Source organism: Ursus maritimus, unplaced genomic scaffold (genome assembly GCF_017311325.1).
Source record: "Ursus maritimus isolate PB19 unplaced genomic scaffold, ASM1731132v1 scaffold_1, whole genome shotgun sequence".
Taxonomy (NCBI): Eukaryota; Metazoa; Chordata; class Mammalia; order Carnivora; family Ursidae; genus Ursus; species Ursus maritimus.
In genome coordinates, this window is record NW_024423343.1 from 8,502,861 (window position 1) to 8,527,072 (window position 24,212).

The window sequence follows — 24,212 nt, forward strand, 5'->3', positions numbered from 1 at the left end:
GCCGGGTCTCTGGGCCCCTCTCTGGGCCCCTCAGTTTCAAAGCAGCCTTTTTGGGCTGGAAAGATCTGAAAGGATTTCTAGTCCAACGACCTGCTGGCTGTACCGAGTTCCGCAGAAATGCCGGAGGGGCTATTGGGAGAGAGAAGAGAAAGGGTTCCTGGCAGTCGCCTTACTCGGCCGGAGGGACTCAGGCTTCATCTGTGTGACACATGGGGGTTTGGTTTGAAAGAACATTTTGCTACTAAAAAAATGCAGCAGATGATTGAGTGAAATGTAATTTATTCAGTACTAAAAGATGGTCAACACATGGCAATTTAGGTAAAAAATGTTATTCCCCATTGACTAGTTTTCAAGGATTGGTGAATCACATAAAGAAATTGTGACATGTTGATAGAACAGTATGAATTTTTATAATATAGGTACTCTATCACCTATCAGTCCATCCATCCATCCATCCACCCACCCACATAGAAAAGAATATGGGAGCTGGAGCAGACACCGGTTGCTGCCCACCCAATATTCATTCCCTTTTGACCAACAGTACTCTGATTTTGTTGGCAAAGAAATGTTTCTACTTAAAAATACTCCCTTATCCAGACTCCCTTGCAGCTGGGGGTCCTGTGACTCGGTTCTGACCAGTGGGAATGAAGCGGAGTCGCCAGCTGGAGCTTTGGGGACAAGCACTGCAGAGGGGGAGATGTGGCCGGTCTGCCTGTTTGGCCCTCTTCCTGTGTCATGGATCTGTGCCAGGAGCTGCACCGGTCACCTCGTGACCAAGAGGCCACACCGTGGGAAAGAAGGGCTGATAATTACGTTTTTGTAACATTTGTGAAAGTAGGATATTTTAATCGCAAGCACTTACTTCTGCTGTTTCTTCCTACTCTGACTTCCCTTCTGCTGTTTCTTCCTACTCTGACTTCCCTTGTCACACTTCCCTTCGTGTTGATGACATGATGCTAGAATGGCCAAAGGCAACTTAGGACTTAGGGAAGGGGATGCTGAGTCCAGGTGACAGTTCCTGTGGGTTTCCTGGGATATATCCGTATGATTCCCACCCACTTCGGTGCACAGCCAAGCAATCGCTAGCTGTCCTGGGGCAGGAATGGCTTCTAGGAGTTCCCTATGTTGTCAGAGTATTTCTGAATTATCAGCACGCAAGAAAACTTGAAATGCCCCAAATCTTGCAGCGTATTTGTGGAAGAGACTTGAGGATGGTGTTCTCAAATTTAGCGACAATCCTAAAATGTACACAGCATTACCAAAAGCTAAGTGTGAGGCCAGAAGATTTTCTAATCTTGATCAACTCTGATCAAATATGTTACAAGAAGGACTAATTTCTTTTTCTCTCTGTAGAAAACACAACGAACTCATTGTCATATATGTAGAGGCAATCAAAGGCATAAAACAAAAATTTAAAAAGCCCCTACGAGGTGTGCAAAGTAGCTAATAAAAACACGATTTTTTTGTCTGTAGTATCTGTCAATTCTTAAAATTTGAATTCACTGTGATTTATTTTCTCATTCTCATTCTAAAGTAGGTGTTCACTTTCATAACTGCTTTGTATTCCTTTATTTAAAGAAGGCCTCCCCAGCTTGGGGCTCCTGGCTGGCTCAGTCGGTTAAGCATCTGCCTTCGGCTCAGGTCAAACCCCACGTGGGGCCCCCTGCTCTCCCTCTTCCCCTCCACACTGCTTGTGCCTTCTCTCTAGCTAGCTCTCTCTCAAATAAATAAATAAAATCTTTAAAAAAAAATAAAGAAGGCCTCTCAAACCTTGTAAGCTGGAGGTCCCACAAACCCTGGGTCTTCCCTTCGTACCGACAGGCAGAATGTAGAAAGACATGGACAGAGCCTGGGGTCTGATGTCTCCTGGTATTATCAGTGGGACTGATAAGGCAGGACTCTGCTATTTGTAGTTGATAAAGGAAAGACACTAGAGATAAATGGAAAGGAACAGTGGTTTTATGGTTGTTCGTGCTCTTTACTTCTGACTTTTGAGTAATAAGCACGCATTTCTTTTGTAATTAGAAAGAAGAATACATGGGCACCTGACTCGCTCAGTAGGTAGTGTGCAACTCTTGATCTCAGGGTTGTGATTTTGAGTCCCATGTTTGGTGTAGACATTAAATAAAAATAAACAAATAGGGGTGCCTAAGTGGCTCAGCTGGTTAAGCGTCTGCCTTCAGCTCAGGTCATGATGCCAGAGTCCAGGGATCGAGCCCCCTCCTTGGGCTCCCTGCTCAACGGGGAGTCTGCTTCTCCCTCTGCCCCCTTACCCTGCTTGTGCTCTTTCTCGCTCGCTCTCTCTCAAATTAAAAAAAGTCTAAAATAAATAAGAAAATAAACAAACGTAAAAAAAAAAAAGAATACAAGAAATAAACTGAAAAAGAAACGCATTTAGAATATTCGGGGGTTGGGGATTTCCCCCCTGCTTGTTCGGTTGTGTTTTCACACATAAGAATGTGGAGTCTCGGTTCTGACTGATCTCCCACTCTGCAAAGGGCACTGAGCTTTCAACCATCAGCCAGGCAGAGCAGGAATAACGGACTGGAAAGAGATTGGAAAAAGCTCCAAAGTGGAGACGTATTTGAAAAAAAAAAAAATCTAGAAACAAAAATTGCAAACTGAGGCCCTTCCTTCTCTGGTTTTGGTTTTTGCGGCAAGCAAAACAGGGCCAGCTGCCAGTGCCTCATGCTCCCACCCAGGGCAGTGGGATGGCGGGGGCCCGGAGCCTGGCTTTCTCTGAGGGGTTCAGCCCTGCACCCGGCCAGCTGTGCCCACCGCCCAAGTGGCAAAGTTTCCATGGCCCAGACTCCGGCTTCAGGACCCCTGGGGGCAGGGGGTGTGGTAATAAAGACGCAGATTCCCAGGCCCACCTCTATACACATTCTCTGGAGGCAGGGCTAACCAGTCCTTCAGGCAGTCTCTGGAAAACCGCATGAATTTGGGCCTTCATCTGACAGGGGGAAGAAAGTGTAGAAAGCGAGTAATTAGCTGTTACAATTGGCATTCCCCCCAAACTGAGTCTATGCTTAAAACTGAGACGGTATAGAAACTGTGACTATGCCACTCAGCCGGACTTCTCTCAGTTTTCAAATACAGCATGTAATTCACTGGAACGTGGACAGCTGTCCCAGAAGGTGGCACAGCCTAGTGGGAAAGAGCAAGGGCGAGCAGGCTCAGATCAACTTGAGAATATTCCTTACCCTTCCTCAGCCTCAGCTCTCCTGTCTAGAAAACACTACACTCACAGTTTCCCCCGTAGCTTGTTGGGAGGACCAAATTAAGTGGAGTCAGATGTGTGAAGCAGTCAGCACAGGGCTTGGCCCGTGACAGGTGCTGAACTAATTTAAGACAAATCTATTACTGTTGTTAAAGGTAACTAGCCATCGGTTTAAACTCTGAAATAAAAACAAAAAACTGAGATGCTATGATAAATATCTATGCCCCTTTAACCAAGGCGACAAAGCTATTTAAATCAGGGCATTCTTTTTAGGAAGAATTAAATGATTATTCAGCATAGTATGGATGACACGAAAAAATTCAGAAATAACCAAGCAAGGAGAAGTTGGCAAATCACCAGTCTTGACCTGCTGACAGCCATGGCCTCAGGAAGAAACAAGGCCTGCTGCTTTCCACCAGAATTATGAGTAAACAACACATCTCATGTGACCACTGCCACTCTCATGCAAGCTTAGGAAAAGGGACTTGTTCTGTCACCAGCTTTCTGAGCTCTCTGTGGTCTGCAGCGCTTGTGGTGGCCCGGGCTCTGGGCTCTGTCGGCTTGCCCTTGGCAGGATGGGGACTGGCAGTGGGGCCTCCAGGGGAAGGGGGAAGGGTGTGGCCACGAATGCCCAGCAGGGGGCGAGCTACGGGGGTCCAGGAATCCTGAGAATGGCTTCCTTCCATCCCCCAACACCCTGGTGGCCGGCGGCCCCGCCCTGATCCTAGACTCTATCTGTGAGCCACAGTCCAGGGCCTGGGGCTGGGAGGAACCCTGTGCTAGCTCGTGTGCGGGACGGTCTCTGCCCAGCCTCTCACCACCCCTCGCTGTTATCTGCATCCCTCGCCAACCGCACAGTTTCATCCGCTCTGTCTTCTGTAAACTTCTCGGAGGTGACAGCTAGGTCTTCAATTTCTCGGCGTTCTGCTATGTGTTAAGGCAAATGCCATGAATTCAAAAAAAACTTTTTGAATGTTCTAGTACGTTTCAAAAGGTCCGCATCTTTCAAGTGATCTTGAAAAACCTATAATCTACACGGTACGTCAGAAGAGGAGGCGAGAACCATGACTTTTGGGCACACAGGCCCCAGTGAACCGTCTTCTATCGTCAGCAGGCTCCCTCGTCTGCCACAAGCCAATACGATGTGAACTTAGAGCCCTCGCCCGCCCTGGGGCCGAAGCACAGCAAGTAAGAGTCGTCGTGGAAATCGGTGACCCCCCACCCCAGAGGCCGGCAGGCTGCCCAAATCAAGACCGGGTGACTGAGGGCGGCTGACATGCCTCACGGACAAAGACGGCAACACTGGGAGTGGACGCAGCCCCTCAGTGACGACTGCTCCACACAGTTTTCTTTCTTTCTTTTTTTTTTAAAGATTTCATTTATTTATTCGACAGAGTTAGAGACAGCCAGTGAGAGAGGGAACACAAGCAGGGGGAGTGGGAGAGGAAGAAGCAGGCTCATAGCGGAGGAGCCTGATGTGGGGCTCGATCCCATAACGCCGGGATCACGCCCTGAGCCGAAGGCAGACGCTTAACCGCTGTGCCACCCAGGTGCCCCTCCACAGTTTTCTAATGAAACTTTAAAATTGTTTCTACTATGAGATCCAATGGTGACCTGGTGCCCCCAGGGGTAGGTGAGGGGTGAGGTGTGGCCCCAGATAGAGATGTCCGTGTTCTAACCCCAAGAGCCTATGAATGTGACATTTGGAAAAGCCATCTTTGCAGATGTAATTAAGGATCCTGAGATGAAGAGATCATCCCAGGTTATCCTAGATCCAATGACAAGTGTCCATTTAAGAGAGGAAAGAGAGTGGGGCGCCTGGGTGGCACAGCGGTTAAGCGTCTGCCTTCGGCTCAGGGCGTGATCCCGGCATTCTGGGATCGAGCCCCACATCAGGCTCCTCTGCTATGAGCCTGCTTCTTCCTCTCCCACTCCCCCTGCTTGTGTTCCCTCTCTCGTTGGCTGTCTCTATCCTGTCGAATAAATAAATAAAATCTTAAAAAAAAAAAAAAGAGAGGAAAGAGAGGGGTGCCTGGGTGGCTCAGTCGTTAAGCGTCTGCCTTCGGCTCAGGGTGTGATCCGGCGTTCTGGGATTGAGCCCCACATCAGGCTCCTCCACTGGGAGCCTGCTTCTTCCTCTCCCACTTCCCCTGCCTGTGTTCCCTCTCTCACTGGCTGTCCTTCTCTCTGTCAAATAAATAAAATCTAAAAAAAAAAAAAAAAAAAAAAGAGGAAAGAGAGAAGGGGAGGAGGCCCCATGGAGACAGAGGCAGAGTTCGGGACAGACACAGCCACAAGCCGAGGGACATCGGAACCACCAGAAGCCAGGGGAACACAAGAACTTCTCCCCCAGGACCTTTGCAGGGGGCATGGCTGTGTGGACACCTTGATTTTGGACTTCTGGCCCCCAGAACTGTGAGCGAACACACGTTTGGTGTTCTAAGCCATCGGTTTATGCTCATTTGTTACTCTGGCCCGAGGAAGCGAAGACACTTGGTCTCACGCTTACACATAATGCATTTGTTCTGTAGGCCATTCGTGTCCCTCACATCTCAACTGGAAAGTACTGGACACCAATGAGACAAGAAAACATGCTGGATTCAAAACCTTTCCTTTGGTGCAAGGATAGTGCATCTCTATTCAGGGGCTTCAGAGCTGCATGCTATGGGAAGATGACACCATTTCCAGATGCCACGACACTGGGTGGCTGGTCCATCTGCAAGCTCTGTCCCTTCGTGCCTCACTGAGTGGTGGGAGTGAGCTGGGAGTCCCAGGTGTTCTGCGTCTTGGTTTTTCTTGTGGTTGTTAAGAATCTCCACCATTAGCAACATAAGATCTCACGCACAGTGCTTCACGGGGTTGAGGTGCCGCAAGCCATTCAGCTGGGGCTGCATTTAGGTTTCTGTTCACCAAGCGACGGGGCGCCCCTGCCGATGACTGTCACGTGCCTGTGCAGTTGCGTCTATGGGAAAGTCCCGACGGTGCAGGGCTGTGTGCCCGACGGCTGCGCTCCCACCTCCAAGGAAGCCCTACCGACTCTCACCTCCTACCCATGAAGCAGGAGAGTCTGGCTTACAAACGCACATCCTATCAAATGGAGCCCAGTCCCTTCCTGACGAAGCCAGTGCGCTTCCAAAGGGAGACAAAGCCTAGTCAGGGCTCCGGACCCCCATCAACAACTCGGAACCCGACCGCCTCACTTCCAACCTTACCTGACCTCATGTAAACAGAGCCTCCACAGTCCAGTAGACTCCTTTGATCCTTGAGATATTCTAAGGACTGTGACAGGCTATAGGCCTTAACATGGCCAGAGGCAAGGCGGGGGGTAATGGTGGCGCCCCGGCCCAGCCTCCTTGGGTTATCTCCCTTCTTTCACTCCTACTCCCTACAGTCCATTCTCCATTATGCAACCAGAGTGAAAAAAGAAGGTCATATATTAAAACACATCAAACAGAGTCACTCCCCTGCTCCAGGACTCTCCCAGCTCATGCAGGATAAAATCCCAAACCCTTGTCTACAAAGCTTCCACAACTGGGCCTCTGCCTGTCCTCTAGCCTCAAGTTCCACCAGCAGATTCTGTACTCCACCCTGGGGCCCTGGAAATTCCTCAAAAGGTGAGGAAGACCGAGGCAGATGAGTGGGGAGACCAGTGCCCAGGGTGAGATGGAGGGCTGGGCTGGGGGCACTTTCTGCTTCCAGTCACTCCTACAAGGCTCAGGCCACCTGCACCCACATCCTTTCCCTTCTCAAGTCACTGTCCCTGCTGGCCGATTGTTGAGACTGGCTCCCGGCCTTCTGCTCCAACAATAACCTAATTTGAAGAGATGTCAGAGTCCATGTGACCCAACTACCAGATTCAAATTCCAGGAGCTCCTTTTAACGCCAAGGGCCTTTGCTCCTGTGTGCTCTGCCATCCGTCATAGGGCTTCAGTCCCAACTGGCCCCCAATCCCTTGCAATTGCTCTTCCCTTCAGAAACCTTACACTCCAACATCCCACCTGCTCACTGATGTGCCTTCTAATCATGGTTTCGTGAGACACCTGTAGGCCCTCGACACCACCACCATCTCCTGGCCAATTGGCAACTCCCTCCCTGACTCATGCCCTTCCCTATTTAGCTAGTGGCTGGTCACTAGGGGCTCCCAGAGCTGGCTGAGCATCAGAGTCAGTGGGGAGCTCTCAGAGCTCACACTATGGCCCCATCTAGGACGTGTGACTCCACAGGCCTCTTGGATGCTCAGACTGACCACTCAATCCATCCTGAAACACTCCTCCCTTCTGTTTTCCAGCGCACTGCATTCTCCTGGTTCTCCTCAAGCCTCTCTGACTGTTCAGTTTCTGTCCTCCGAGGCCCCTCTTCTTGCTCCCCCTCCTGACATCTGGTCCACCTCTCTGTCCTCAGCCCCTCACTCTCTCCCCCTCCACCCTTCGCTTCATCGGGCAATCTCACCTGTGTGCTGATGACTTCCAAATACGCTGCATTCTTCCCCTCTGCTAGACAAGGCGCACAAACACTCAGAAGTGGGACAGGCAGAAGATTACTACTAAAGATGGGCACACCTTTAGAGGTTAGGAAGGCTCCTGGCATGTGCCGTCTAGTTATATTCTAATCTCTTTCTGTTCACCAACAGCTCTGTGGCACGTAGCTAGGACCACGGTGCACTTTGGGGCCACTGCAGGCAAACTGGCCAACACAGCACTTCTCATAAACACAGTATTGTAACAGACCAAACCAAACTGTTATGGCTCATTGCAAGGGCTCCTTGCACCAATGGCCTGTCTCTCCTTTCCACTTCTCCCTCGTCCCCTTATGTGGTACTTACCCCCAAGTACTCTGTGGTCAGAAGTTTCTCGCCTGAGAGCTCTCCAAGCTGGGGCTGGATCAGTTCATCTTTGTCCAGATCAGCTTCCATAGTGTCATGGTCCTCCTGTTTCAAAGGACACATGAGGTGAGTGTTCTGGACCCCGGCCACGCATTCCCAGAGAGGAGGCTCCCCAAGTGGGCCCCCGCCATGGAATGAGAAGACCTTTGCCCAACCCCAGCAACGGATGGCTTTGCATTTCCAAAGGCTTCGGGGGCAGTCTGTCCTCTGCGTATTATGTCTCCATGAAGATGAAAGGGAAAATGCCAGTCCCCCTCTTTCAGAAGCTGGGCACCTAGGGCGCTCTTCCATGATCACAGGTGTGGGAAGGTTCAATAAGATACCTAGCAGTCTCTGCTAGTCACAGTTCTCAGAATTTCCCTCCGTGAGGTCCAGGGACCATATGAACAGCCAAGTCAGTCTACCAATAACTATTATGCACCTTCATACACGCAGGCCGCACAGGGCACACAAAACTTGCTCTTCTCTAGTAGTTTACAGTCAATAAGTAAGACAACTCATCAAAAGAATAGAGCTGTTTTGCTTTTGGGAAGATGGGAGTGGATATACTTTCCCTTATTCCTCCCACTAAATGCAACCCCACACACTGGACGTTATCTATAATATAAACATAAGGGACCCTGAAAGACGGAGAGAAGGAGGCAGGCTGGCTAGGTCCCTGAAGATACAGGGAACGAAAGGTGCTGAGTTCCCTGGGTTTCCTTTGTTCCTTATAGACTCTACACTTGGAGCTCAAGAAGCCAGCAACCCGGCAACGTGAATGGTGAGGACAAAAAAATTCCCCCCCCCAAAGCCCACTCCCTCTAGCCAAAGGACCAGGAAAGGGATAGCCTGGCATGACAGAAGTTTTAGAAAATAACCAAACACCACAGAAAATATCGTGACCCCATCCCAACCACACCAGCAAGGGCCTCAGGGAGCCCAGATTTCTACCCTCACTAGGCTGTCATCAGGCACCCCCACATCCCCAGCTGGGGTGATATGAGAGAAGAGCAAGTAATGAGGGCAATAATGAGGTCCCCCAACCCGAGGTGAGAGTGGCGGCCATATGGAGAGCCTAGTCTTCCACTTGGCGGTAACACGGTATCCCCTTCTCCACGCTCTGACAGTGTCAGAGGAGGCAATGTGGGCAACGCTAATGAGGTGCTCCTACCTGTTCTGGTTAGGGAGATACTAGTGGAGGCCTAGAAGGGATCTGGAACTCCCACCCCTGCCCTGCAGTAACAAGGAGTCTCCTTTCATCCCCCACCACCAATGGGTGTCAACAGAGGTTGAGTGTAAATCCTGGACTTCTACTTACACCTGTCAGTAATGAGGAGGAGCCCCTGTTCCCCCTGCCAGAGCAGTGTCAGAGGCAGCCAGCTAAAACAAGTTTTTTTTTTTTTTTTAAGATTTTATTTATTTATTTGACAGAGATAGAGACAGCCAGCAAGAGAGGGAACACAAGCAGGGGGAGTGGGAGAGGAAGAAGCAGGCTCATAGCGGAGGAGCCTGATGTGGGGCTCGATCCCAGAACGCCGGGATCACGCCCTGAGCCGAAGGCAGACGCTTAACCGCTGTGCCACCCAGGCGCCCCTAAAATAAGGTTTAAATTAGATCAAAAGTCTTTTTTTTAAAAAAAGATTTTATTTATTTGTCAGAGAGAGAGAGCGAGAGAGTGTGAGAGCACAAGCAGGGGGAGTGGCAGGTAGAGGGAGAAGCAAGGCTCATGGACGGAAGTAGGACTCGATTCCAGGACCCTGGGATCATGACTCGAGCTAAAGGCAGATGCTTAACCGGCAGGAATCCTGGATCAAAAATCTTATAATACTCAAAATATCTGGGCTTAAATAAAAAATCACTCATCATACCAGGAATTAGGGAGCTCTCAAACTGAATAGAAAGAGACAATCAGTAGATGCCAACACCAAGATAACAGAGTTGCTAGAATTATCTGACATAGATTTTAAAGCAGTCATCACAAAAAGGCTTCAATGAGCAATTATAAACATTCTTGAAATAAATGAAAAAAAAAAAGAAAGTCTCTAAAACATAGGAAAAGAACAAAATGACCCAAACCAAGCAAAAGAAAGGAAATAATAAAGAGAAGAGCAGATATCAATGAAAAGGAAAGCAGAAAAGCTATAGAGAAAATCAGTCAAACAAAAAGCTGATTCTTTGAAAAGACTAATAAAAATGTCAAGTCTCAAGGAAGACCAACAACAGCAAGAAAAAAGGTTAGACACAAACTACCAACGTCAGGAATGAAACAGAAGATTTTACTACAGATTAAGCAGATATCAAAAGGATAAGGGATTACTTTGAATAACTCTACACACATAGGTTTGACAACTTAGATCAAAACACAAATTATCACAAGCCTCTCAATATGAAATTGTGATATAGGACTACTCAAGTAATCTTAACACTAGGACTATGAAGGAAATTACTTCATAATTTTAAAGTTCTCTGAAGAAATCTCCAGGCCCACATGGTCTCCCTGGAGATTTCTATCAAGCTTTTAAAAAAGTAAAACCAAATCTGTATGTCTTCAAGAAAACAAAACAGGAAGGAGTACTTCTTAATTCATTTTATAAGGCTCTTATATTACCAAACCCAGATAAAGACAGTGCCATGAAAAGAAAAATACAAATGTCTTTCATGAATAAAGATGCAAAAATCTTTAATAATCAAGTTAAAAGGGAAAAAATTCCTTAACAAAACCTTAAGAAATAGAATACAGCAACAGATTAATATGGTAAAAGAATTATATGTCATGACCAAGTGGGGTTTGTTCTGTCAATGCAAGTTTGGTTCAATGTCTAAAATTTAAATACTGTAATCCATAAGATTAACAGGTTTGTGAAGAAAAATATCACATGATCACATAAATGGATGAAAAAAAAGACAAAATTCAACAACATTCGTGACAAAAATAGGAACACAGGGGTACTTGATAAAGAGCCTACAGCTAATATTATATTTAATGATGAAAGACTGCATGCTTTCTCCCTAAGACTGGGAACAAGGCAAGGATTCCTGCTTTCACCATTCTTTCAACATAGTGCTAGAAGTTCTAGCCAGAGCAATAAAGCAAGAAAAAAAAAAAAAAAAGGAAATAAAAAGCATATAGATCAGAGAGGAAGAAATAGTACTATCTCTATTTGCAGATACTATGATTGTCTATGTAGAAAATCCCAAGGAATTAAACCCTTGAAGGTCCTAGAACTAACTGAGTTCAGCAAGGTCACAGGATACAAGATAAATATACAAAAATCAATTTCTATATACTAGCGATGAACTTAAATTAAGACACTGAAATGAAAAATACAGTATCATTTATAATTGTTCGCAAAAATTAAAAATAAAAAAATACTTAGGTGTCAGTCTAGCAAAACATGTATAGGACTTGTATGCTGAGAACTCTAAAACACTAATGAAAGAAACTGAAGATCTAAAGAAATGAAAAGTCATACCTTGTTCATGAATTGGAAAACTCAACAGAGTTAAGATGTCAGTTCTGTTCAAAGTGATATATGAATTTAACGTAATTTCTATCAAATACCAGCAAGATTTTTCTGTTGATATATACAGGATTATCCTAAAATTTATATGGAAATGGAAAAGGCTCTAGAATAGCTAAGAAAATTTTGAAAAAGAGTAAGGTGGGAAGAATCAGTATACCAATTTCAAGACTTATTATGTAGCTGCAGGTTTAAAGACTAAGTGGGACTGGCAGAGGGACAGACATGTAGACCAGTAGAACAGAACAGAGAACCTCAAAACAGATGAACACGAATAAGCCCAACTGATTTTTGGCAAAGGTGCAAAAGCAATTCGATGAAGGACTGCCTTTTTGATAAATGGCACTTGAGTAACTGGACATACACAGGAAAAAAAAATGGACCTCAATCTCATTCTCATGCCATCTAAAAATGAATTCAAAATGGATCATGGACTTAAATGTAATAGTATTCAATTGTTGTAAAAATAGGAGAAAATCTTCAGGATCCATGGGTAGGCAAAGAGTTCTTACACTTCACACCAAAAGCACAATCCATAAAAGGAAAAACTTGATGAATCGGATTTTACTGAAATTTTAAAATCTTTTGCTGAAAGACCCTGTGAAGAGGACAAAAAACTAGTGATTAGGAGAAAGTATCTGAAAACCACATATTTGACAAGGGACTAGTATCTAACTATATAGAACACATAGAACAGTTCTCAAAACTCAACATAAAAAGCCCAAACGATCCAATTAGAAAATGGGCAAAAGACACAAAGAGACTGAAGTGGGCCTGTGGGAGGCAAATAAACACAACGAATGTTCAGCAGCACGAGGCGTCAGGAAAACGTGCACTCGAACCCCACGGCGGCGTCGCCCCGCCCCTGGGAGAATGGCTCACGGAACGAACTCTGGTGAGGCTGCAGAGAAACTGGATGGCTCATACGTTGCCGGCGGGAACACAGAAACTCTGGAAAACAGGTTGGCAGTTTCTTCAAAAGCTAAGCCTGCGACTACATACGACCCAGCAATTAGATTCTAGGGCATTTATCCCAGAGAAAGGGAAACTTATCGTCATATAAAAATCTGTACATGAATGCGTCCAGCAGCTTTACTTGTAACGACTCAAAACAAGGAACGAGAGATTAAGCAAACCGGGGTGTCTCCGTACCAGGAACAACGGACACACACAAACGGGGAGGAATCTCCAGTGACTTACGTCGTGGGAAACAAGCCATTCCTCATGGTTATAAACAGTACGATTCCATTTACATGACATTCTTGAAATGACAAAACCGTGGAAATGCAGAACAGATTAGTGGTTGCCAGGGGTTACGGAGGAAACGGGGGTGGGGGGAAGTGGGTGTGGCTATAAAGGGGATCCTGGTGGTAATGGAAACGCTCTGGATCCTGAATGTCTCAATGTTAAACGTCTGGCTGTGATATTATACTATGGTTTTTGCAAGATGTTACCCCTGGATGGAGCTGGGTAATGGGGGGACCTGCAGTCCTCTTTCCCACTCTCTGCCAGGACTTCAGAGAGGACGCTGTCCTTCGAGGTTAAATTATAAAGATGGATACAAAACGGACCAACCCTTCACCTGACAGGTGCTAACTAAGGAAAGAATGCGTCTATGAGGGGAGCCGCCCCCGCTATGGAAGTGAGAAAGAGGGAGGACGGGGCCCTAAGGAAGCTGGCGGGCCAAGTGCTGGTCCCGCCCTCAGGGTGTAGGGGTGCTGCGGGCCTGGTGCCAATGGTCCCTGAGATCGTCTAACCAATCCTTCCCCTGATTCCTTGCCCACTCATCAACCTGCAATTTAGCTCCTCTAAACTTGCCAACAGGAATAGAGAGCTCTATTCTGCAAACACGTGTACCCTGTCCCTGTTTTCAAACTAACTTCTTGTCATTCTGGATGCCCCAGTTGTTTGTGAATTTGATTTCTCTGAGTCAGTTTCCAAGGGAGCTGAAGGCTCACACGTCTGTGGGGCCTGCCTCTGGGCAGGGCTGCTGCAGGGAGGACAGGCTGTCTCTCCAAGCTCTCTTTAGCACACAGATGGATAATGCCATCTGCCATCACTAGACACTGTCACCCTGACAGGCCGTCTTAAGAAAAGGGGGTTTGCCTTCTTCTAGGTGGTCCCCAAAGAAGACTAAGAGGTAGGTCCCAGACCAGCACAGAGCCTTCTCTAACCATCAGCACCATCTTACTCAGGGCACGGGTGGCTGAGCAGATGCTCCTTTGTCAGCTTACATACGAGAGCATTGTGGGATGCCCTCCGACCACAGGCCCACTGAGGAACCCGCCTCGCGTTGACTTCCGTGGTACTTTGCATCTTGCTCTCACAATGGCACCGTGGGGATTCCTTTCACTATACCTATTCTGTCTGGTGTGGAGACTAAGCCTGAGAGAAGTGACCAGTCCACAGTGACAGGATGGCCTGAAGGCCAGGAGTCTAGACTTAAAGCTGGGGGCAGCCCCTTTCTACCCAGATCTTTTTCACTCGGCCTCTTGGGACCTGCAGAGAAGCCTGTGTCTGAGGAGGCCATGGCTGAATGGACTGGGTCTTCTGAGGCCCAAAGCAGCATTCTGGAACCCTCGGTCTCATTCGTCTTCTTCCCATCCCGTCTAATTCCAAACAGAGGCTCCACTCTTGTCCTGCTTGAACACCCGGTTCATGGGCAATCTAACGCTCAGTCCTGACTCATTCTCCACCGTCAGGGCTACTGCCTTCTCCTCCCTCTGCTTCACCTGAGCCTGCAGCTCGGCCAAGGGCTAGTGCAGCCGCCATCCTGAAATTTCACTCGGGGCTCCTTCAAGGTAACGCTATCTGCGAGGCCCTACCTGAGGTCAGCTCAGGGACAGCTAGGGACGAGTTATGGTGCCACCGTGGCTTAGTGTTTAGTTTACTAAAATGCCAATGTCTTAGTGATCAAATAGTGTGTGCGTGATAGGATTATTTGAGGAAAATGACCGCGCTCTGTGAACAAAAGCAGCAGGCTCTGTGGTCAGAGTGAGTGGCAGGGAGCTCTGGGCAGCGGGGTAGTATTTCAACCCTTTTCCAGGGGCCGAAGCCTTGGAGGCACCGGTGGGAAATGGGCATACGAATCGCAGTGTCACGGAGGGGCTGGTGATACACCACTTCCCAGCCAGGGTGGAATATGAGACGGTAAGAAATTAAACAAACATCCACATTCCATTTCGATGAAAAAGTAAACGGTCCATGGCTTACCTCAGCCAAAGCTAGCCGGAGTTACTTCTTTACCCTGGGCAACAAGGCCTCTGTAAGACACTCGCTCACGAATCAGCCTATACACACACTAGCAAGTACTTCTCATCGCCAGTTAAAGCCTGATTCATTAACTTGTTCCAAAGCTAGTAAGAGGTTCACTGAACTATTTATTCAATATTCTTTTTTAGTTAAAACAAGTTGAAGCTGGTTTTTTAAATTATTATTATAACTACTTTATAGTTAAATTCGTTGATAACGGATAGGCCCTCCCTAACCTCCAAAAACACAGGCCACTTTCTGCATTTGGTCTCTAATGTATACAACCATTAACAAAAGGGAACTCGAATCCAGTGCAACATGGGAGTGTGGGACCAGAGAAAGTGCCAGGGCACCATTTGCTTCCTCTGCCACCGCTGCTCCACGGGCTGCGTGCGGACAGACACTTGCGGGGCCGGCAGGATGATTACGTTAGTGCACAATGCACAAAGGCAGGAAAACGGACGTAGCAATCCTTATTTGATTGACAGTTCTTGGTTCAGAAAGTTTTGTACTGATGGGGCGCCTGGGTGGCGCAGTCATTAAGCGTCTGCCTGCGGCTCAGGGCGTGATCCCAGCGTTCTGGGATCGAGCCCCACATCAGGCTCCTCCGCCATGAGCCTGCTTCTTCCTCTCCCACTCCCCCTGCTTGTGTTCCCTCTCTCGCTGGCTGTCTCTCTCTCTGTCAAATAAATAAAAAAAATCTTAAAAAAAAAAAAGTTTTGTACTGAGGCTGTCATTCGGAATGACGGGGTTCTTGTCAGTGTCTCTCAATTTCTCCATCCAGCAGATGAGATCATCCTGCTGCCGCCGTGAAAATCATGACTTCCTGACAGAGGACAGTTCTTAAGTTCTCTGATTTTGCAAAGCCATATACTGCACAGACATAGACAAGTCAGAGTCCTGGTTTTCCTAAGAAATGCTAGCATCAGGGGAAGGGAAACGGAGGCATGTTAGGGCTTCTGAAACGTGAAGAGCAAAAGTAAAATGAGCTGTACTAGCTGAGGTGGAAATGCAAAGCAACAAAGAGAAACGAGGACTTAATTCAATACCATTCAATCCGCTTCCAGCAGCACTCGGGAAACTATGTGCAGAGGGAGGACTGGGAAGGCAGAGGGAAGCACTAGATGCGGTGGGAAATGTAAGCAGAGAGCCTACCAGAAACGATGCTTGCTGATAGCGGGGCACTCGCTCCACTTTCCTAGTTGGTGCCAAGTGGATTAAAACCACTAAGGATGTAGAACTTTCTGAGACGGACAAACCTATGCCGTCCACCTGGGAGAGAGGTGACCACTTTCCATTCGTTTCCCCCAGGTTAGCTGGGAAGAATTTTATTCGCCCCGCTCAGGGACAAGTGGCTGAGCGTGGTGGCCCCCGGGGCCAGAGGGCACCGTGTGAAAACAGCACCAGCCACCCTAACTTTCCCCAGGTGCTTATGAATTCCAAACGAAACATATTTTGAAATCAACTCTGTGAAGCAAGGAGGTGACGGATAAGGAAATGGTTCGAGAAGAAATGCCTCATAAGGGTGGGTTTTAAATACCATTGTTGGGAGGAATTTTACTAACATTACTGGTCTTTATGTACTTGAGCAGAACGTATCAGATTACTGAAGGTGCAGCTCGGGGCTAGCCGATTACTTCCAGAAATTAAGAATGCCTCGTAAAAAAAGGCACTCGAGCTGCGATGAATTTAGATGTTCTAATATGAAGCTTCCCCGCGGCAGCTCGGTGATCTTATGACACGACAAGATTCTTAACTGGAGGCTTTAGATACATAATACTCCAGACAGACCAGATTCTAAGCAATTGGCCTGAAAACAAAACTAAGGTTGACCACTAAATGCATTTGAAAACTCAGATTCTTGCAGATAGAATGCGGAGAGCAGAATGTATTCAAGTAGTTTTACGTACGACGAGTCAAAGTATCGAGTGTGTCTTCCACTTGAAGTAATTACAAGACTTCTACCAGCAGTTTAAATTTGAGACACTTTCTCAGAACACTGAATTGTAAATCTCACTCTTTGTAAAAATAAGGGAAAAATACTCCACATGGGAGAGAAAGGATGGACCGAGGTGACCAGGCAGGCAGTATAACCAACAGACTTCCCCCAGTGGAATGGATCCTTCCCGCTTCTGAAGCTCTGAGTGTGTGCCCAGGACCGCGGAGGTAGGCAGGTCCTGGATCCTGGAGGACTTATCGTGATGCTGAGAAGTTGTTCTAGACAGCAACTTCCTCTTTCACAGAAGGCATCCCGGGGTAATGACAGCTGGTCTAACCATCAGCCCCGTTCACAACTAACCACATGATAGAAACCAGCGAAAACTCCACTCTTTACTTCCCTGATTCTTTTATTTTTTTAAAAGATTTTATTTATTTATTTGACAGAGAGAGAGAGAGAGCGCACAAGCAGGGGGAGCAGCAGAGGGAGTGGGCAAGGGAGAAGCAGGCTGAGCAGGGAGCCCGATGTGGGGCTTGATCCCAGGACTTTGGGACCATGACCTGAGCAGAAGGCAGACACTTAACCAACTGAGCCGCCCAGGAGCCCTTCCCTGATTCTTTTAATTCATTGCTTCAGCTGCTCAATTTGCTTGCTTCAACTTTTTCTGAAGTCTGAGTGAAGATATATGGAGAAGGTGGCACAGCTGCTCTGTCAAAATCAAGCTTACAACGAGGCAGAATACACAGCATCAGAAGAGACCAGGAGGTGTCACAGGACCGGAAGTCAAAGACAGTAGCCAACAGCACAGCAGGGTCCAGAGACCATGCCTTCTACAGACAAGAGGATTCGGGTAACCTGAATGGTAGTTCCTTCTAAACAGGGGCCCTGTGAGTGTGCTCAGGAGCTGGGGGCCTCAGGGGAACAACAGCCCCAGGGGAAGCGTGAGTGTGCCCCCAATCAGGAGTGAGCAGGGGTAGGGCTGGCTGACAAGAAACCACCACCCGAGAAGTGGAAACCATGCCCCTGACATAATGAAGGTATTTTCTTACGTGCCAGGAAGAATGTCGTAAGGGAAAACTATTATTCAATAAGCCACATATGTTCTGGACATTCAGATGCACCTCAAAGTCCTCATAGAATCTACATAAAGGAGCTCTGAAAAGTAAGCCTCTTGTGTTTCTCAAGTCCCCAGGGTGGGGTGGGGCTGGAGGGTAGGAATCTGACTGAATTAACTCAGTTTTTCAGGAAAACCCTCATAGGCCCGCTGTTACTGGAAGTTACTGGCAACTGCCTCCTTCCCTTCCTTCACCTACTGAAGGGACCCAACTTCTCTTCTCCTTGCTCTCTACCCCCAGTTGCACCCTGGCCACCCACTCACTGGCCTCAGTTCCAGCTCTGGCCAGGCAATATGGGCGGAAACTTTACTCTAGAAGACTCTGGATTGCTCCAGTCTAGCCTGGCTCTGGATTACGATGATGTTAAAACCAGCTCACATGCACTGAATCTGCACTAGCATTTTACAGGGATTATGTCATTCGATCCTTGCAAACACCTGATGAAACGGGTATTTATATTCCTACTTCCTAGATGAGGACACTGAGGCCTACCCAGGTTAACCAACTTGCTCAAGGCCACACAGTTGGTGGGTGTGGGGCAAGACTCAAACCCAGGCAGTCTGATTCCTGAACCACTTTCCTGGTAGTTAGATTCAGCCAATTACTGTCCAACAGTCGGCAAGGGTCTGTCATTTCTCAGGGTCTCTGGGGGAGTACAGAAAGGCTTCTGTGCTTGGCCCCACCTGTTCCCCGTCACCCTGGACTTGGAATGAGGATATGAGCAGCACACATGACATGAGACAAGAATTTGACCCAAGACCCCAGTGAGCTGCAACAAGAAACCCACCTGCCAAGGAGATACCGATCAGGGAGTAAGAGAGCGTCCTAGCCTTGGCTTTAACCCCCACCCCGCCCCGCCCCAGCTTTTCTGGATTAGATTTACTCTGCATAGCTCCAGAAGGAGGAGCAAGTGGGTACAAACTGGACAGAAAGGAAGAAAAGGAAACTATAATTTTTGTGTGTGTCCACTATGTGAAATAGATTAACTCCTTAATCTCACAACAGTCCGTAATGATTATTAACTTCTTTTTACAGATGAAGAAATAAAGCTAGTAATGAGAAAGGTAAGATATCAGTCAGTTGAGCGTCCGACTCTTGGTTTCGGCTCAGGTTGTGATCTCGCTCTTCTGAGATGGAGCCCCAGGTCAGGCTCCAGGCTCAGCACGGAGTCAGTTTCAGATCCTCTCTCCTTCTGCCCCTTCCCTTGCTCACCCTCTCTCTCTAAAATAGATAAGTAAAATCTTAAAAGAAAAAAAAAGATAGAGGTAGATTGGGGTCTCACTGAGTGGGGCTTTGAATGCCACCACTAGCTGTTTACTTTTACGAGGTGATGGGGAGCGCAGAAATGTTTTTTAAAAGGGAAAGTATAAATGGACTCAGCCGCTCTGGAGAGCAGTAGGACAGGAGCTGGTAAGGCCGAGACCCTTCCGTCCACCTGTGAGGCAGCAAGCCCAGGTCTAGGTGTGTCCTTGAGAGAAGCATTTACGTGTGTGTGAGGAAAGCTCCCCGCTGCCCCGTGGAAAACACAGGGACAACTTGCCGTCCCTCAGGAAAGAGTGGATACAGGCCACACAGCAGTTAAATGGATAAGCTAGGCAGCATGTGCTGGTGTGAAGAAATCTCTTAACATCTACGGCGAAATGGGAAAAGCAAGTTGGTAAATGATTCAGAGTACTATGCCACTGAAGGAAAATTAAAAGCCATAAAACAATAGCGTGTTTGTTTATGGCAATATAATGATATTATAAAAGTCCGGCATCTTCTGTGAAATTTTATACGCCAGCTTCGGGGTAGTGGTTGATGCTAGGAAGGAAGGGAGGGGTGGAGGCTGAGGGGACAGAGCCACAGCTGTCTGTCATATTATTTTCTGTACTTTCTGGAAAGATTACAATGTTCCCCAATTTGAAATGAAGTGCTCGTGTCCCTGCATGCCCCAAGTCCTGCTGTGGGAAGACGGTCTGGTGGCCACATGCCGGACGGGCTGGGGAGGAGAGAGACCGGGCAGTCGGGAGGGCGCGGGGATGAGCCTTCGTGAGGGGTGGAGGAGAAAAGGAAATGAACGGGAAGATGAAAGCGACTTCAGAACGATGAGCTCCGGTTTCTGGAAGATGATGACATCGTACGAGCAGTAAGGAGTGATCGCAGGTCCCTTAGCAGCTTGAAGAGTACGTGTGCACTTTGCTGGCCTCATGGTCTGTTAGAAGCACGTACTGAATGTGCGTCACGAGTGAGACGCTGGGTTGAGCACTGCTCTCGTTCAGGGCAGTTAGCACCTGGCCCGTCTAGAGGAACCGACTCTTGTCCATGGCAGAGTCAGGACCCCAACAAGGGTCCCTGGTTCTAAGGTGGGTGATGTTTTTTTAAGCCCAAATGCCTCGTCAGCCCAGAATTCATGAGGTCCACAGGCTGCCTGGTCTCGGTGCCTCGGAGCTTAGTTCAAGGACAGGAATGTCAAGCCCCGTCAGTGACTGACTGAATTCACCTGGTAGTTTCCTTTCTCGTTGGGAAGCAGCCCTTGCACTTGATGCAAGAGGGGTAATAATGTCACTTCTCACAAAATCCCTCTAACAGCTTCCTTCCTCTCTCAGAATAAAAGCTCATGTTCTTCTCAAGGCTCTAGGTGATCTGACCATTGCTACCTTCTCTGCCCCCTATCCTATCCCCTCCCCATTTCTCCTTGTTCCTAGAACCCCTGAGTATGCTTCTACCTCAGGTCCTGGACGTCTGCTGTCCCCATTGCCATGGGGCTCGCTCCCTCATGCCCTTCCCACTTGAGTGTTCTTCAAGGCACTCACTATCATCTGACATAATATAGTTCTAGTTGCTTCTTTGTTTAAGGTCTGATTTCTCCTGGCAGAGTATCTATCTTACTTACTGCTCTATCCCTAGGGCCTAGAATAGTGCCTGGTGATGTCTGGTAATAGGAACATGAGTTGCTCAGGCAAGTCCCCTCTACAGAAATCAAGTACAAAATGTGACACATTTATTAAAAACAATCATTTCAGAACACTGGAAAGTGACCAATGACAGGCAGCAACTTGAGAAGTGTTTGCTCCCTGGGGAAGCGCTCTGGCAACTGGGCAAGAATGGTGCATTTATGGTCCACTTGCCTGGGGGAGTTCCCCTCTATTTCAAGCAGTGAACACCCACAGCTTTACCAGCTGAAGGTGTGAACCTGGTAGCAAGTAGAGCAGCTAGAAGCAAGGGAGCCACAAAGACTGAGGTAATAAAATCTCCACACATCCCTGACGGACTGCTAATCTGCGGACACAGGCAGAAAACTCCAGGGGGCCCAGAGAAAATTGAAAGCTTGTGTGTGTGTGGGACTTGCACATTTTCTGCACGTTTAAATGTATTCCTCAACCTACACACGGTTCAAGTGGCAGGAGGTGGAAACCTTCCTGACTTGAGGTATGTAAACATAATCTCTGCCCATATCGCTGGCTGGCTGGCAGGCAAACTGGGCAGGGAGGCCGGGGCAGGGGGGGCTACCGAGCAGAGGCCACTGACCACATAGCACAGGGGAGCGAGACTGCCCGGTCAGAGACCAGGTGGGTTAACTGTTTACTAAAACCAACAACAACGCTCAGGAGAACAAAACAAAATCCAGAGTCACCACAACATGCTATCTGAAAGGTGTAGTTTTCAACCAAAGGCATGAGTAGCCATGCCGAAGAAAGAGAAAAGCCTGGCCAGTACTCAGGAAAAATAAAGTCGCCAATAGAACGAACTGTGAGTAGGCTCAGATGTTGGACTTCGCAGACAAAGACTCCAAAGCAGCTATCATAAAAATGTTTAAATGTTTAAATAAATGTTTAGCTCAAGAGCTAAAGGCAAATATGCTAAACATGAGTAAGAAAACCCAGGAAATCTTGACTGGGAAATGGACACTATAAAAAGGAACTAAATGGAATTCCAGAACTGAAAAGCATAGTAACTGAAATGAAAATGCAGTGGGTGGGCTCAACATCAGATATAAGATGGCAGAAGAATCACTGAACTGCAAGATGGCAACAGAAACATCTGGCTCAGAGAAAAGACAGAAAAAAAACCCTGAAGAAAAATGAAGAAAGCCTCAGGGACCTGTCAGATAATATCACAAATTCCAAAATATGTGTAATTGGATTTCGCAGAGATGAGAGAAAGGGGCAGAAAGAATACTTGAATAAATAATGGCTGAACCCTCCCAACAACTTATAGACCCAAGAAGCTCAATGCACCCTAACAAGGAGACACACAAAGAAAACCACACCCAGACACGTCACAATCAAATTGCTGAGAGCCAATATTAAAGAGAAAATCTCAAGGAGCAAGGGAAAAAGAACTCCTCATGTTCAGGGAAACCATGATCAATGGCACAAGCACCAGCTGGCTTGTCATCAGAAACCATGGAAGCCAGAAGGCAAAGAATGACACAAAGTGATAGAGAAAAGCCCGTTGGCCAAGACATCTGCATCCAGTGAAAGGAGCCGTCAAAAATGAAGGTGAAATAAACGCAATTCCGGGTATTAGAAACAGAGAGAATTTGTTAACAGACCCGTGTTACCAGAAATGCTAAAGACAGAGCTTTAGGTGAAAGGGAACAGACGTCAGGTGGTAACTTCACCCCGGAAGGAATGAAGAGCTCTGGAAATGGTAAACATGTGGGTGGAGACACAGATAGATTCTTTCCCCGAATTTCTTTAAAAGACGTGTGACTATTTAAAGCAAAGAGTTACGACAGTGGGTTGATAATAAATATAGATGCAGCATATATGGCAACAGAGCACAAAAGAGGAACAGAAATGGAGCCATACTGGTGCAAAGTTCTCCTATTTTACCAGAAACAGGCAGTATTGACCAGAAGTAGATTGTGGTAAGTAAAACACGCATATTGCAATCCCTAGAGCCAACTTTAAAGGAAAAAGGCAAATACAGCTAAAAAGCTAATGGTCATTAAAATGGTATGCCAGAAAATACTTGTTTAATACCAAAGGCAACCCACGTGAAGAAGGTGAGAAGAGAGGAATAAAAAAATGACATAAATAGAAAACAGCAAATAGCAGAATGAAACCCAAGCAGACCCATAATTACATTAAATGTGAATGAATATTAAACAAATTTTAAATTCTGAAAAAGAACAAAGCTGGAGGACTCCTATTTCCAAATCTACTGTAGAGCCACCATAACTAAAATCTGTGGTGTCAGCACACCGACAGATATACGTCACGTGGACAGAAATGAGAGCCCAGAAATAAATGCTTCTGTTTATGCCAACTGATTTTTTTTTTTTTTTATGGAGGGACAATTTGACAGAGTAATTCAACAGGTCAAAGCATATCTTTTCAACAAATGGTACCGGACCAACTGGATATTCACATGCAAAACAATAAATTGAGATCTTTACCTCACACCAAACATAAAAATGAACTAAGAATGGTCCTAGATCTAAATGTAAGAGCTGAAATCATAGGAACTCTGAAATGAACCACAGGAGAAAATCTTTGCAATGTTGGTTTAGGCCAATGGTTTTCAATTGGGGGTGATTTTGTCCCCTCCCGGGGGACATTGAGCAATGTCTGGAAACATTTCTGGTTGTCACCACTCTGGAGTGGGGTAGATAATACTGGCACGTAAGGAGTAGAGGTTAGGGATGCTGTGAAACGCCCTGTAACACACAGGACAGCCCCCACAATGCAGCATTAGCTCTCCCAAAATGTCAACAGTGCCAAAGTCGATAAACTCTGGGTGGGGCCAAGAGTCCTTAGATGCAACAATAAAAAGAGACCATTAAAAAAAAAAAAGGTAAATTTGACTTTATTAAGATAAAAAACTTTTGTGCTTCGAAAGATGCCATTAAGAAAAGGGAAAGACAAGACACGGGAGACTAATGTAATGCTGTATGTTAACGCTGGAATTAAAATAAACAACTTAATAAAAGATAAAGAAAATGAAAAGACAAGCCACACGTTGGGAGAAAATACTTGCAAATCATGTATCAGAAAAAGGACTTGTGGGGCGCCTGGGTGGCTCAGTCGTTAAGCATCTGCCTTTGGCTCAGGGCGTGATCCCGGCGTTATGGGATCGAGCCCCACATCAGGCTCCTCCGCTATGAGCCTGCTTCTTCCTCTCCCAACTCCCCCTGCTTGTGTTCCGTCTCTCGCTGGCTGTCTCTATCTCTGTCACATAAATAAATAAAATCTTTAAAAAAAAAAAAGAAAGAAAAAGGACTTGTATCCGGAATATATAAAGAGTTCTCACAACTCAATGAGACAAACAACCCAGTTTTAAAAATGGGCAAAATATTTGAATAGATATCTCA

The 24,212-nt window shown here is 46.9% G+C and overlaps 1 protein-coding gene across 4 annotated transcripts in view; it reads right to left on the reverse strand.

The window, feature by feature from the left end:
- Nucleotides 1–24,212, reverse strand: part of ARMC9 (armadillo repeat containing 9) — a 143,582-nt gene that overhangs the window by 20,872 nt on the left and 98,498 nt on the right. For all 4 annotated transcript variants that reach the window (XR_005837128.1, XM_040639136.1, XM_040639142.1 and 1 more), the window contains exon 20: nucleotides 8,043–8,147. Coding sequence is in view for 3 of the 4 variants with exons in the window: in XM_040639136.1 (XP_040495070.1) it covers nucleotides 8,043–8,147 (105 nt within the window). In the remaining variant the exon portion in view is untranslated. The remainder of the gene's footprint in view (nucleotides 1–8,042; nucleotides 8,148–24,212) is intronic.